The 16,479-nt window shown below is 42.0% G+C and overlaps 1 protein-coding gene across 2 annotated transcripts; it reads left to right on the top strand.

Moving 5' to 3' along the window:
- The first annotated feature begins 8,066 nt into the window (after nt 1–8,066).
- On the top strand, nt 8,067–13,164 carry RSPH1 (radial spoke head component 1). 2 transcript variants are annotated; one of them, XM_026097975.2, is made up of 9 exons: nt 8,067–8,200; nt 8,747–8,860; nt 8,963–9,068; nt 9,519–9,609; nt 9,844–9,979; nt 10,282–10,353; nt 10,789–10,978; nt 11,440–11,580; nt 13,002–13,164. In XM_026097975.2, exons 1-9 carry the CDS (start codon nt 8,144–8,146, stop codon nt 13,043–13,045), a joined length of 951 nt encoding a protein of 316 aa, XP_025953760.1. In that variant the 5' UTR covers nt 8,067–8,143; the 3' UTR covers nt 13,046–13,164. The 2 variants fall into 2 exon arrangements, with proteins under 2 accessions (XP_025953760.1, XP_025953761.1); XM_026097976.2 differs by having other exon boundaries at nt 12,915–13,164.
- Nucleotides 13,165–16,479: the final 3,315 nt, after the last annotated feature.

Genomic DNA, 16,479 nt, shown 5'->3' with positions numbered 1-16,479 from the left:
ACAGTATTTTACTATACAAAAATTGATATTTTCTTAGACTTTATTCCAAACAACTAGCAGAATTCCCAGAACTGATATAATCATGGCTCTTAGTTGCCTTTATTAGTTTTATATGTTTTGTTTTCCCAGCAGAGCAGCTGGGATATTATATAACCAATTTACATCAACACTGGGTGCAATCCAAATACAACCTGCCATCAAGCCTTGGCAAACAAAAAAATCCTAAAGAGCCAAAAAGAAAAAAAAAAGGGAGAGAGATTATGAAGGATATGTCTATATGGACAGGAGTAGACAGATAACAGGCCTACTTTAGCCATACTCAGGAATGGCTGGAGGGGAGCCAGCTTTGGTCTGGAAGCTCTAAAGCTGTGTACAAGTATACATGTAACACGGTATGTCCTGCCTGTTAATGGGATTTTTTAGCTCTGGCACAGAGCCACACTAATATGACTACATAGCTTCCAGACTGGTACTTTTGTCATATTCAGCTTGCAAGAAAGCTAGTGAGAAACACCAGTGAATATTTTCAGGAAAGGAGATCAGCAAGCAAGACTGCTGTGCCAACGAAGCTATTTGCCCAACCAGATCAGGGCAGTACCCAAGAACTATAGAGCACTTATGATGAAAATCTGTAACAAATGGAACATGGGAACAAGGGCAGATGTTGATATGACTGCAGAAGACATTCAGGAATAATGGCATTTATTTGAACCCTGTGAGTTGCCTATCAGCCTCCCTTTCCATTCAGAAAAATGAGATCAGCTGTGCTGATCATATTCTACTATTAGTCTCAAAGAGGCTTTTCAGAGGGGTGCAGAGCTGTACTGTTAAATCATCTCATGTTGTCTGATGAACGATTTGTGTGAGGAGCAGGTATAGCCACAGCGGTGTCTTTTGGGGTAGGAGCTACTGAAGAAAGTCCTGGGCAGAGCTACTGCATGTGACCTGATGTTACATGGACCAGTGGCCCCTATAGCTGGGGTGCAGGTTCCCTGCTTAGAGACCCAGACCAGCCCTCTCATACCTTCCACCGCCTGCTCACAGCAAAATGGCCAAGAAAGTACTGAGAATCCAGGATTAAAAAATACGTATTTTTACAAGCTGTATTATTATAAATGGAGTCTGCAAAGCAACATACAGACCATCTTACCTTCCACTCGATTTCCTTTCACCAAAGCCTGGATAAGAACAATGCATAAACCAAGGGAATGGTATAAAGAAAACAGCACTAAACTGTATGCAGTCCCATGATCCATTGATCAATCGATTGATCTATTTATCTATCTATCTTTTTGCATTGGCATTGCACTGCAAAAATATGAGAAAAAATGTAGCTTGTTTTCTTTTTTTTCCTTTTTTTAAAGCCCTATTCATCTCTTTTTTTAAAAAAAATCCCTATTCATGGGAATACCAACATTTTCATGATACATACAGAAACAACCAAGTATTCCAAGAATGGAGCCAAAAAGAAGAAAGTTTATTTTGAGGTTCTTATCTTGAAGAATTTACTTCTGTTTCCAGCAGGAAACAGGAAAGTTTCTCTTGTTACTTTGCCTTTATTTCTGCTCTTCCTAAATTGACTAGAGAGCTGAGTAGAAGTGCATGAAAGGGCTACCGAAACAACTGCTGAGGAGTAAATAGATTAAAATAGACAGGTAGACTGAGTAGATTTAATTTCTCCATGCCTATGGTTATGGGCTTGATCACTCGAGGGTACTCATATGAGAAGAAAGGGCTGAGGCATTTTTTAATTCGCAGAACATTCACCAGTCTATTAATGCTTGAAATAGAAATCAAACACCTGAATAGTTACAAATACCATGGTAAAAGAGAACACAATCCAGAAGAGAGAGCGTACACTAAAGCAATTGCACCTTGCAAGTCATAAATAAGAAGATGAAGTATGAAGGTATGCAAGGTGACAGGGATGAGGAAGCAGCAAATTAGTCCCAGCTACCTCAATCATTTCGCTGTTCTGTATTGAATTCACTCTGAGTTGCTACATTGGGACTTCAGATATTCTGAACAAAAGGATCATGCTGCTTTTTCTTTATGCCATTACGAATCATGCTTAAATAAAGAATCTTAGGTTTGTGTTTTATTTATTTAATGAAACAACAGCCACATATAGAGAAAAGTAGAGAAAGGATATACATAATATTAATGCTATTTTATTCTTTTACTGACCATAAGATGTTTTTTACCTCATGAATAACGCTGTCATAAAAATCTTGAGAAAAGACATTAGCAACGACTGCCTAAATGGAATAGACATGACCTGTCCCCATTGCGCTTTAATGGAAAGGAACACCCTCTATGTAAAACAAACCTTGAAACTTTTCCTATATGTCTGAAGAATGGAATGTGCTACATACTTTAAAATTAGTAGCAGTTCAGAGAAACTGGAGATAGGTTTTAGCTACAACAGAGCACTACTCTCTGGATATTTTCAAGGAGGAAATTGGAAAGTTACATTTAGTCAAGAGGCAATGAAGTACTACCACTGTTTCAAGAATCGTTCTCACAGTATTTTGTCTTTTCTAATCACCCAGCTTTCAGGATATCCCAAAGGAACTTGTGCTTGGGAAGGCACTTCTGAAAAGAGTGGCTAGAAAGGTCATTCAGTTGTTTTCCTGGCTTGCTTATGAGCACAGAAAGAGGCTGCCTTCACTTGGCATGCAGACATGCTGAGCAGCTCTCATGTTGCCTGTAAAGGGCTTAAAACAGAGCTGTGCAGAGAGAAGTTTCCATTTTTGCAAAGGATTTTGACATTTGACATTGACATATAAAAAATATATAGAAGTTGGCGATAGTAAATTTGATTTTGTCCAATGTTTCCTCATGTAATCTAAGAAAATATTTTGTTCAAAATATTTTGCATTTTTTAATTGTGTCTGATAGTATATATTGCAGAATAGTAATAAGAACTCTTAAAAAAAAAAAAAAAGAAAGAAAGAAATCCTTCTTCCCAAACAAGAACTCTAATTTGGATATTATTTTAATTTCCTTACATTACAGTTTTCTCCCAAAAGGCTGATGAAATCAACATGTTTTATATTTCAGTTTCTGGTGGAAGAGAGATGTTTCATTAAGTTTCTCTGGCAATTCCAGATTATACTTAGTATATGATGCTGACCATATGGTATTATTAGACTGTGATTTTAGCTTGTATAATCTGAGAAAGGTGTAAATTAATACCTTTTAAGAGATAACAAAATATTTCCATACAGAATTCTGTTCTTTAAGTATCTCTCAAAAGACACAATCTTGCCCAGGTTTCCCTTCCCCCACCAAAAGAAATAGATTGTCACCTGCATGTCTAATTTAGCCCAGAACAAAACGCGATTTGACTTGAGTATCCAAGGACCTGGCCTCAGAAATTAATCAACTCTGTGAATAATGATTTAGCAATATGTAAAGTGAGGAAATCAACTTTGAGTCAGGGAAATTACCTCAACTCTCCTTATTAATTTTCATGGCAGAATTTGAAAGGAAGACTCCCAAGAGCCACGTCACTGGCTGGGTAAAGAAAAGCAGATTCAGAGGCATTGCCTCTGGCAGAAGGATGCATGGCTGGGCAGGGACCTAGGACAGAGAGCTCCTGGAGGGCAGGAAAGCCAAAGTGCACTAAGGCTGAATTAACAAGCACACCACTTTTACTACATCAGGGGAAGGTAAATGTAATGTGAGCACCCTGCTGTATTTTTTAGCACTGTAATGCTGATTGCAGCTTAGAAGTACACAAATAGAGCTGCCATTTCTCATGTTCATTGTGCAACATATGTTTCCAAAGCTCAGTCAGTGCTGGGAGAATCCCCGAGGCCAAGGCCTGGCACAGCAGGATTTCCCCTGCAAAACCTCTACTCTCTGTACTGCCAAAGGTCTCCCCTCTCCTAACACAGGGTAAAGTCCAAAGAAAGCCAGGAGCATAGCGGGCCTTAAAAGCACCTTTTGGCCATTCCCCACTACAGAGGCTCCCAGCTAAGTTCAAAGTGAGGATATGCAAAGTGGAATAAAAGGAAAGCCAGGGCTGTCCTCTCCTGAACAAGGCACTTTATGAGGCCCTCTGTCTAGCAGCCCTTTGCTTCACTGTGTCACTCTGTCTTTCCCTGTTTGTAAGCATCCCTGGGAGCAACGGCTTTGAGGGCAGCTTCCCTGCAGCTCTCTCTCCCCAGGGAGCTTCTGCTCAGTCTGCAGGAGGAATTTCTCTAGGGCACCCAACTACACCAGCTGCTGCCCTCTTCTGCCAGGGCGATAGTCGGTGCCAGCAGATGTCAACAGAGCCACTAGTCAGAGCAGAGCAGATAATTAGCACATTCACTAGCCCCCTTGGGCATCTTGCCGTATGAAATTTACTTAATTTCAAATTAAGTAAATTACTCAGTTTACAAAATCCGCAGGACCTTAAGAGTATTTACAGTATTAGGTTAGTCCTTTGGTTTGACCAAAAAGAGGAAAGAACAAGGAAATAAGGGTAATATTAGCCCACAACTGGAAACTGCTTTCAATAGTTATTCACTTGAAGTTTGGTTTTACTCTGACATTGAAACACACTTGACAAAACACAACTGGAAGACTAGAAACTACAAAATATATCTTCCTTGACATTAATTATATGCATTTGTATAAGCTATAGTTACCCTCACAAGACAGTTTCTCAGTATAGAAAAATTGAAATAATGCACCACTCATTTAGGTCAAACTATGTGATCCTGGCATACAGATGTTTGTGCCACCTGCCATTTCTAGGTTTAGGGCAGTTGGAATCTTATAAAGAAATAGTTCCTGGCTGTCTGCCAAGAAAAGTGAACTCTTCCTCCCTCAGACCTCTTCCTCTTTCAGGACTCTGAAACAATACATACAGCAAGAACATTTAGTGATAATTAGGCGGAATGTATTTGACAGCTTGTCATTGCTTCCTGTTTGTGACTGTCCCCTTGGCTATGTGAACTTTCAAGCTAAAATACATATCCAGTTGTTTGCCATTGGGTTTAACAAAGAGCACCTTTATATAAAATCCAAACGTATTTTCCCCGGCAACTCCGAGCCACACAGTCTGCTAAGAATTAATATGCCACTCACAGAATAAATAACCAATCTTTTCCTAATTAGAGACATTACCTTACTGCAGATAAAGGGATTTAGCCTTCTTTAGGTGCAAAAAGAAACTTATGCATCATCATGAGCGAAAAAGGAAGAAATGGGCAGACTTTGCTTTGGGTAAGTGTACTCATATCCCGTTCTGCAGGAGGTAAGCAATCAGAGCCGTAGTTTGCATACTCTGCAGTTACTTATTAACTGCACAGCCATTATGCAAATTAGACCACCCCCTAATCAGATGCTGAGGATTTGCATGAAAGAGAAATAACTATACAATTTTGAGTTAATAAATGTACATTAAGAGCTTCTTAATGCTCTGTCAGCTAGCAAAATTTAATTTCAGCATTCTTTAATATTTCAAACAAAGCATTCTTAAATTAGTAACTGAGTGCTAACTCGGAAGCTAAAAGGGAGACAGTTTATTAGCTAAGAGCACAATGACATTTAGCAATATTTCTCTTCCTTTTTCATCTTTGTCCAATTTAAAACAAAGAGACACAAATGCCACATAAGTGACATATCCTAGTGCTGGCTATTTAGATTGCTCCTATGAGAACTAACAAAGTTACCTGAATATATGGTGAATCTTTTTATAACGGTGACCCTCTTTTCCTTCCATTTTGAGTGGTGAAGTTTTGACCTAGGTGATAAGGTGATCTCCATCACATTTTCTAATCACTTGCCACTCCTTTTGCTGCCTACCTCAGAAGCTTTATCTCCTTTAGTTAGCTAACTCCTTCTCACCACAAACTTCCTCACATGGCTCCTCTTTTAAAACCTCTGCCATGAAATTACTATGAGAACTAGGTGATTTCCCCAACTCCTGTATCACAGACAGGACCTGAATCCCACCAAGCTCCTGCAACTACATTGAAGCAGGTAAAAGAGCTGCCACTTTGCAGAGAAGCAAACTACCACTTGCCATTGAGCAAGACGACTCATTCCTCAACACCTACAGGAACTTGGCATGAGCCATAAATGTAGAGGCTATCAATTCCCTTAGCCAAGCCAGACTTTTAGGGCATTTTCCTCTGTAAAGAACAAAAAAGCACTATCTTGTATTCAGGCAAATCGATAATATTTAAGAATGATTGCTTTTGAATGTTGCAGCTCACATATGAAACATATACAAAAATGTGACGTATGAAATGCGAAAGAGGTCCTTTCCATATGGAGTGTTATAATTGCTTAATATAGACAGAGGGTGGTTATTATGATCATCCTTCTCTCTCGTATTGCTCATGAGCTTACTCCCTTCTACTCTCCTTGGCCTTTTGAGAAAAGAAAGCCCTCCTCCTGCTTCACTGCATTAACTTAGCTGTAATTATATAAGCATGGCAGCATGTTTACTAGCTGAGGTGACTGAGCTCATCTGAGTTACGAGGATCAGTTCTGACGCTGACTGAAGTAGAGAAACTTTTCTCATCTAGAGGAAAGTCAGAATACAAAGAATTTTCTGAAATTATTGTCATCAAAAAAAATCATTTAGTGAAAGTAACTGTGTGAGGAAAAGCAAAAGGTGTTTCAATGATATAAAAACCTGACTGACCCATCATACTGATATCTCACAAATAACTCTATGTTAAGAACTGCACAGCATTCCTGTCACCATAACAGTTCAGTGCAATTTACAAAAAATAATGTGAGGGAAAACTTGCACTCGTGTCTGTTCATTTATACAGAAACACAGGATTTTGCAGGCCAGATCACACGGCTGTTTGATGACTTACAGTACTTAACCTCTAGAAGTGATTAGAACCAGAACATTTCCCTGTTCTTAAATTATGCATATGGACAGCTCTGTGGTCCTTTACGTAGAAAACAAGGAATTCCTTCTGATCGCACTGAAACATGAAGCCTGACTGTTAACAGTCCTACAATGCCCCGGGCATGCAGGTGACAGCTGATGTACATTTTTATGCTTGTATAGGAACATGGTTTTTGATCATTGCTCAAGTGCACTTCTGTCCTCCGTCTCTAACTGCTCTGCCATACTGTCAAGCTAGCTTTTGAAATCCTATGGGATTTCAGATACTAGAGAAGAATGTTGTTTGTCTTGTGGCTCCAATTTAAGAAGTGTACTCAATTTCCAGTAGAATTCACGAGGATGCTCAAGGAGAAAGTCCGGTCTGTTTAGCAGATGAACAAGCCTCATCAACATGCTGAAGCTGTAAGATATAAAACAGGTAAGATCCATGAACTGGAATTTCTGAATAACATTAAACTTGAGGGGAAAAAAAAAGCCCTAGATGCAGGTATCATTTTAAAGTCTGAAATGTTGTTTGCAGCTGAACAAAAACTCTACTGGGAACTCTCAAAAGGCATGAAAGAAAGTCTGTGAATGTTTGAGATTCTGAGGTCTCAAATCGCATCTCAAATGTCATAAGCCTGTTTATGGCACTTATAGTACAGCACAGGGAAAACTAAATCGAAGAAGAATAAAACGGATCAGTTTCTGGGGAAAGTCAGTCTCACACACTGCTGAATGTCTGTTAACCCTACAGTCATGTGAGACTTGCCGCACCTCCTTCAAGGGTGTCGGCACTGGCAGACACAAGTCATGAAGGAGGCTGGACACGCAGAGGGGCTCGGACCCCGTGGAGGCGGTGCTTTTCCGTATCTCTAGAAATTTTCTCAGCTCGGGCCTGCTGCATTTCTCCTCAGAGCGGAAACGCCCACGCGAGCCTACCCCAGGGCCCCTCCCGGGCCGCGCTTCCCCGCTCCCTGACCTTGCCCACCGCAAGCCCAGCAGACCCGAGGCGGGCGGAGCTTTGGGTCACCGCCCCGGCCCCCGCCCGCCCCAGCCAGCCGCAGCCCGCCCCGCCGCCTCGGGGGGCCTCCCCGCCCCTCCCCCCCCCCGGCGAGGGGCGGGGCGGGCCGGCCGTTGCTCTCAGCACCGGGGACAGCAGCGCGAGGCCCCGCGCGCGCGCGACCAGGGGGCGGTGGGGCCGGCGGCCGCGGGGTTGGCATGGCGGCGGCGCGCGCGCGGCCCCGCCCCCCCGCGGCCTGGTTGCCACGGTGACGGCGGCGGCGGAGCGGTGCCATGTCGGAGCTGGGCTCGGAGGAGTCCGAGGAGTCCGAGGCCCCGGCGGACTTAGGGGTGGGCCGGGGCGGTCGGGGGTGTTTGCCGGAGAGGGCTGGAGCAGGCCGCGCGGCTGGGGAGGAGCACGGGAGGGAAACAGCGCACGAAGTGCTCCGCCACGCGTGCCTCGGGGGCACGGGGGGCGGGGAGGGAGCAGGGAAGGGTGGAGTGAGCATTAGGAGCCAGGGGGTTCTGGATCCTGCATGTGAGCCGTGCCGAGCCCGGGAGAGCTCTCGAGCTGCTTTATCAGTGGGCACAAGAGATTTGCAAGCGGTGCCATTATCATGCCAGTCGGGACCCGTCTAATTTGCTCCAGCGGATGAACACAAGTCATCTGCACATTTCAGTAGCTTGTCAGGAAGGGAGGAAAGTCTCTGGGTGCCAAGACCTGCTGAAAGAGCCTTGCATAGGCAGTAGATAGATTGGCCAGCTGCTCCGGCAGTCCCTGATTCAAGCAGAACTGGTGCGGCTCTGAAGAAACAGTCCATTTCCTCTCTCTCATCAAATTAGATTCAGTCATGTTTCTCCCTCTTAAACCATTAATTTCTTACCCTGTGTGATCAGGAATATGATGGTGAGCGCAATTCAGAAGGTGAACGACACGGCCGTGGAAAAGCACGACTACCCAATGGCGATACATACGATGGAGAATATGAACATGGTCTCAGAAATGGACAGGTGGGACAGTAGTTGTGCTTATGTTTCATCACTTCTGTTAGCCTGGGCAATATATTAGAGTGAGAACTGACAAGAGCTTTATCTCTACTAAATATGTTTCAGGGGACCTACAGATTTACAAACGGTGCTCGCTACATTGGAGAATATCGTCAAAATAAAAAACACGGCCAGGGCATTTTTTTTTATCCAGATGGATCAAAATATGAAGGTAAAACATGGAAAACAGTTGCAAAGATTTATATAACTGAAAGGACACATTTTTGCCCCCACTGCAGTGTCAGTAGATAGTTAATTGGATTGTGTATTATTTTAAGAAGATAAGTTTGCTGCGAAACACTATCCTTTCATTCCAGTTTTACTACAGGCTCTGTGAGAGGTATGGATTTATTTTATTTATGTAGATTTATTTATGCAGATTTATTTGGATTATTGTGAGAAGTGTGATATTTAGTAACAGTTTATTCTTCTCAGGTCTCCTTTCAAATGGTGTATTCCAAGTCCTGAGTAACATTGAACATCTCTGCAAATCACTAGAGTCTTGTATCAATGAATGTAGAAATGAGTTCGATTCATACATGATAACTTTACAAACTGACTACTACACCGCACAGTGAAATATACCACGTCACTCTTTATTTTTATCGTGTTCTCATTAAAGGAGACTGGGTGGATGACCAGAGACATGGCTATGGAGTTTATACCTATGCAAATGGAGACAGCTATACTGGAGACTGGTTTAATCACAATAGGTTTGTTTCATTCTTACAGTGATTTTTCAAGTCACCCAATGGCATTAAAATGCAAAGGTTATTTTCAAAGTGTGGCTGACTGTATCAAATCAAGTGCTATGGGAGGACCTTGGCAATTATGTCCAACCTGAGTTATTTCAGTTACTTAAATCACACAGTTGTAATACCTTAAGCATAACAACATTTTATACCCTTAATCTTCAGCAGTACAAAGCAAAATTATTTTCTCCTTAGGCATGGGCAAGGTACGTACGTCTACAAAGACACTGGATCTAAGTATGTTGGTGGTTGGATAAATGGAAACCAGGGAGGAGCAGCTGAACTTATCCACCTAAACCACCGTTTTCAGGGCATTTTTTTGAATGGAAATGTAAGTGTGCTGGAAAATTCTATATTCATATGAACAATTAGCATATAGTTGCCTTAATATGATCTCTTTCCACTTAAAATAAGAAGCTAGGCTCCCCATCTTTTGGACCATTTCTTGAACAATAAATGTAACAAACAAAACAGAATTAATCTGCAGGACAGAACACAAAGTTTTTCTGCAACTTTGCTTTCAAACAATATTATTATTAACCATTGTATGAATTTCACAGTAAAGTGTATTTTACATTTATATGTTTAGAATGCACCAACTATAGTTTTGCTATTTTGTATCTCTTTATGTAGCCTAAAGGTCCTGGCAAATATGTCTTTGACAGTGGATGTGAACAGCATGGTGAATACATATACTCAGAGCAGGTAAAAGAAAGTGCAAACTATACTGAATATTAAAGAACTTGGTAAATTAAATCTACTGTCAAGTAATGTATAAAATGCCATATAAATATTGGAGTTAAAGTAAATCTAACCAGGAGGGACAAATAGTAGAGAGATGGTTAATAGGCCCCTTACAGCCATTCTGTTTAATGGATAGACAAAATTTTACTTTTAAGACAGAAAGCTGAAAGACATTAGTCATTCATAGTATTCAGCCAACTTCATGGTTCTAAAGTGTAGCTGTTCTTTTCCAAGATTTTCAGCTGCTGAAGTTCCTCTACCTGTCAGTGCTTTAAAGGGCTATGTCATTACCATTTTGGACCTGGGTAATGAGGTTTTAGTACACAGAAACATCATATTAGCCACTCCCTTACTACCTGTTAGATGTGATTCTGGACTTTCTGAGTTGTCTATTAGGCTAAAGAGGAGGAAGAAGAAGAGGAGGAACACCCATACTCATTACTCATTGTCCCAAAATGGAAAGCAATGGATATTACCAAAGTAACACTCTGGACACCCAGTGTGGAACAACCACCTTCTCCCACAGAAGCCCCCCAAGTAGCAGCACCAGCAGAAGCAGCAGAGGAAGAAGTGCCATCAAGTGCAGGTTTGCTCTGATGAACCTCTAGAAATGTGCTTCAGACATTCTTCAAATATCCCCTGAACCCAGTTTTAATTTCTGGTGGTGCAAGAGGCTTTTTTTTTTTTTTCTTATCATCTGCCAAGTGTAGAGATGCTTTTTTTTTTCTTATAATTTACCAAGTATTGAGTATTAGGAACTTCCAAACCTATTCATAGACTGCACAATATGTACCTCTGTTTTATCTCACGTAGCATAATAAGATACAACTGTCTTGGGAAGCCTGTGATTCATTTTAGTCTATTTCATGGCTTGATATACAGACAGACAGATAAGCAGTTACAGAAAAGTTGGTGGCATTTCTCCCCAGAACTGCAGATTTCAGTCTGAGTTATTAGTTGCTGCATAAAAACAATGACCAGGTGCAGATTCCTAAAAATTAATTTTCTTGCTCAAAGGAGACATATTTCTAATTTCTCATGTTTCAGTCACTGATGAATCTGCTAAGGGTGGGGATGATGAGCCTTCTCCTCATGAAGTATACAGCGAAGCTTTGAGCCCAGCAAAGGAGGCAGAAGAGGAAGAGGAAGAAAGAGAGGAAGAAGAAAAAGAAGATCAGGAGGATCAAGGTAAGGAAGGAAAAATGAGCAATCAGGTTGGTTGCTTGACATGATGCATGTCAGTCAGCTGAAAACATGCCACTGCTGAGAAGTCCATTATCATGCTGAAGAGAGCATAGGAAGCTCTACTTTTCATGAGGGGGACAGTCCTCTAAAGATATCAGCTGGTTTTGAATAGTCAAGTTCATATACCTTAACTGTTTGTACAAATTAGAAATCATGCTGCTGTGCTGCATCATCTGTACACATATGGTTGACAGCTCCAAGAACTGCTGAGAGTCTGTAGTTAACAAAACCGAGTTTGTAAGCAATTGCATTTTTGCACAAAAATGAGAAAACAGGTTCCAGAACCTTAGGAATTCTGGGTTTTTTTGAGCACACCACTTTCCCTCCTTGAATGAAACTGTATACTCTTACTCTCTCAACTGGAGTTAAAGAACAGACAAAAACTATTTTGAAGAAACTAATCTTAGGTATAGATATACATTATGAGCTGAACAGTTCACTGGAAGTTGGTGTCTGATTGGTTTCTTCTATTACAGAATAAAAAGAGTTAGAATTTGGGTACTCAGGTTTTTTTCTAGGCAGGCTGAGAAATCTAAAACAAGTAAGAAGCAACATAAAAGGAGGCAATCTGTGTTTACCCATATTTAGTCAATAAGCATCCACCCAATTAAAAAGTGTTGCTTGCATTTATTAAATGTTAATGTTTGCAAAGCTACATATTTGATGCTGGAAAATGCCAGGTAAATTTCTCCATTTATAATTAGTCCATATCACAATAAATCAAAGCAAAAGCTGAGGTCAGAAAGACTATTGTACCCTGTGAAAATACATCGGATGTATACCCTAAACATTTGGGGCAGCTCTTTGAATTCATGTAGTTTACTTGCTCTCATTTTTTGCCCATTGCCTCTGAAGGTGCTCACCTGTTTCAGGGCAGACTGGCCAGCTAGCTAATCTGATGCATAGGACTGACATCTAACAGCATCGTGGGGCTCGGATCAGATCTGGCAGGAATCTCAGAAGGGTTCCTGCAGAGCTCTGCTTTGGATTTGTTAAAAGGTCATTGAGCATGGTTTGTGTTAGAGTGTCTTGGATTAAGACAAACATTTTTTGAATTAACTTGATTCTAACATATTTTCTAGCCTACCCCAATAAGAGAGTTCAGGCATCCCCATTGTTTTTTGGGTTTTTTTGAACCAGTTATATGTGGAAGCATAGGAATGTGATAGATGTTCTAGAAGTTCATTCTAGCTCTTTAATTATGTTGAAAAGATTTTAAAAGGCAACTCTTTATTTCTAGAATTAATTAGGCAACATATATTCCCTTGTCTTCATAGGTTTCACAAGACTGAGTTATAGTAAGAGGAAATGATTAGAAGAAAATATGCATTGTCCCATAACCATCACTTTTTCCCCCTGCACAGAATCGAAGGAAACAGAGGAACGGGATACAACTAAAGAGAAATAGAGCCAAAAAAAAAAAAAAGGAAATTTCAGAGTAAATTGTCTGGTATGATAAACCTGTAATAATTTTATAACTAAACAGCTCTGTTAAGATATTTTGAATAAAAATTTCTGTCACTGTTCTGTGTGGAATATGTATTTCCAGCACACTTACAATCTCAGAGCATGCTGTCTCAAGACCACTTTCTGTATTCCATGCGACAGGTTATTACATTTTGAATTCAGTATGGGATTATTCTGGATCCATAAAGTCTTTTCCCTACATGCTTGCAGAATCAAGGCTTTGAAACCCTTGACACATAAGTTTTAAAATGGAACATAAATACATGTTATAACAGATCAGACCACATATGCCTGTAGACAAGTACATTGCTTCTGGCAATCTATATTCAGTTCTTCACAGGAAGATGACTTCCATACCTGATAAGCACCTCAAGGTTGGCCAAAAATTCAGAACATGGTATCCATCTCAGAAATGAGTTAAAGTTCTAGAAAGCAATCATAAAATCATTTATGTTGGAAGGGACCTCAGGAGGCATCTAATCCAACCTCCTGCTCAAATCATGGTCAATGCTGAATTCAAACCACATTTCTCAGGGTCCAGTCAACTCTAGAAAACATCCAAGGATGGAAGTTGCACAGCCTCTTAGCAACATGTTCCAATGCTTGATTATCCTCAGAGTGAAACATTTTTTCCTTTTATCCAGTTATTACCACCCATGTGTCAATTTATGACCACCATCTCTTGTTCTCCTATTCTGTTAAAAAACAAAGAAACCTCTGGCTCTGTAACCCTCACTTGCATGTTGTAAGGCCTCTGTTATGTCCCCTAAAGCTTTCTTTTCCCCAAGCTAAGCAAGTTTCCCAGTTCCATCACCCTCTCCTCACAGGTCATGGGCTCCAGCTCACGATCATCTTAGAGGCCTGCTGCTAGACTTGCTTATCTGCAGTCTTCTAGTACTGAGTGGGCCTGAGACTGGATGCAATATTCCAGATGCAGTCTGTTTTGAGATTTCTTAAGAGATCCCCGACTCAAACCTCTACCATTCTAATAGTTCCTCTCTCCCTTGAACTTTGTCTCTATGCACAGAGACTTGGCAGGTCTTGCTGGTAAAGACAAAAACAGCATTGGGCACCCCAGTTGTATCTGTACCCACTGTTATTAGACCACCAGTTATGGGCTCACATTTTCCTTGCTTATTCCTTTTCCTGTTCATGTAACTGTAGAAGCTCTTCTGGTTGCCCTAAAACCTCCTTTGCCAGTTTCAACCTGAGTTTTGCTTTCCCAACACCATCCTTAAATGCCAGTGCAGTGTTTTTAAATTCCTCCTTTTGTAGCCTGTCCTTGCTTCCACCTTCTTTATGCTACTGCTTTTTTTGTCTTGCAGCTCAGTCTCAAGTTCCTGGCTTAGCTTGGAGCCTTCCTTAAGTTGTTTAAATGAGACTCTGTCCACTTCCTCTACCCGACTGGATTATCTGTAAAAAATTACCACCACTATGTCACACTTACTGCCCTCTCCTCTGATGTGCAAGCTCTCAGCCAGCATGTAGGCCATCCCACAGAAGAGCTCTGTTTATTCAAGCTGCTCTTTCCCATAGAGGATATCCCTCCTCCTCATCTTCCCTTCCTATCTTTACTAATGAGCCTGTATTCATCCACTGGAGAGCTCCATTTGTGTGAGCTGTCCCATCATGTTACAGCTTTTTCCAGGGATGTCACAGTTCTGCATCTGCATGCAGAGCTCTAGCTCCTCCTGTTTTCCAGTTTGGATCCATTTGTGTACAAACACTTGAGGTAGGCACCCTTTTGACTTGTTTTATCCTTCCCAGGGGCTCTCTTGCTTCCATGTACTTACCACCCCTGAACTCTGTTCCTTCACTTACTGTAAGGTGTTATCACCATCCTCCAAGGTAGCAAGTCTCTCTTCACCAGGTTTGAAAAGCTGTAGGCAAAGATGCTGTTACCCTACTTTGTTAGGTGGGTCCCATCTCTCCATGTTCCTCCAAGAGGGACCCATTATGACAGAAACCAAATTGCCACCTGCAACAGCCATGCAGCCAGTTGTTAACTCTCAGGATTGTGTCTACTCCTACTTGAGTCCTTCCCATGGAGGAAGGAGAAGACCACCCTGTGGGATCCCATGTCCTTTGCCCCGTCAAGCCCCATAGTCACTCTTGCTTTGCTCTAGGTCTCCTTTGGCAGTGTCATTGAAGCTCACTCCAATGACCAACAAGCAGTAACAGTTGGAGGGCAAGATGTGCCTTGGCGGTCTCTCTACAACACCCAGGATCTGTTGCTTGTCCACAAAGCACCAAGCCTCCAACAACAGCATGCCTGGTCAACAGACAGGTGCCCTTCCTCTCCTCAGCAGGGAATATCCAAACACTACCACTCACTGCTTCCTCTTGATGTAGATGCTCAGGTTGGGCTCAGGTGGCCCAGAGGGCCCCCTTAATCACACCTGTCCCTTCCCCTTCTGTTGGTGCTTGGTACCAACTCTGTGTACAGGTCTGAGCCTGGAGAGGGAACCCTTCTCCTGCTGCCAGGAGTCACAGGCTTCCAGCGACCTCCCTCAGGGTAGCCCCCATCCACCAGTCTGTCCAGCCATCCTTTATCCTCTCTGCAGGGCCCCTACAGAGACTCTGCAAACCTCCCACATGCCCCCAAGGGAGCACAGCCCACTCACCTCCTCCCACAGGCTTTTCACCCAGTGACACAGCCCAGAGTCATGCACACCTCCTGCAGGGAGGCCACCATCACACATAACCACAGCTGGGCTCACCCTCCAGCTGCAGGCATGGGTACCACATCCCCCTCCTGAAGCCCCTTTGGACACACCAGGGGCACTTTCTCAGCCAGTGCTGGAGATGAGGCTCAGCAGCACATCACCCTGGTGCAGCGCAATCCCACACTGTTTGGAGCAGAGCTTATACCCCCCTCACACTCTGCCACCCACACAAGTACCAAAATCTCTCTGCTATATTCCTACCTCCCAGCTAAGTAGATGCCCCAGAACTCCCTAATGAGCAGGCAGTTAACAACTAAACCTGCAGGCCCTTTTTAATCAAGAACTTCTCAATCAAGAAACAACTTGCAAGACATACCAGTTGCAGAAGCCACTAGAAGCTATCAGAATCAAATGGTATTACATAAATAGTTTAGGAAGTTTAAAGTATGGAGCAAGGCAGAGCTGCACAAAATATTGCACAAGCACTAAATGCCATAGATGGATCTTTTCTCCTCTTTTGCAGGTGAATAAAGCTGCTGTAAAACATTTTTTCCTACTTATATGTAAACACTAGCTTAATTGTTAGCATGTATGTGTCAGACTTTAACAGGCTTTCTCATATTGTTAGAGTATTGGTATGAGTGTTGATGGGCCTGGAACCTGAGATGAAGGGTTACCAGCCTGTAGCAGCTTGCTTTTGAAGTAAAAT

Source organism: Dromaius novaehollandiae, chromosome 1, assembly GCF_036370855.1.
Source record: "Dromaius novaehollandiae isolate bDroNov1 chromosome 1, bDroNov1.hap1, whole genome shotgun sequence".
Classification (NCBI taxonomy): domain Eukaryota; kingdom Metazoa; phylum Chordata; class Aves; order Casuariiformes; family Dromaiidae; genus Dromaius; species Dromaius novaehollandiae.
The sequence above is the reverse complement of the archived record's forward strand: the minus strand, read 5'-3'. Positions and strand labels throughout refer to the sequence as shown.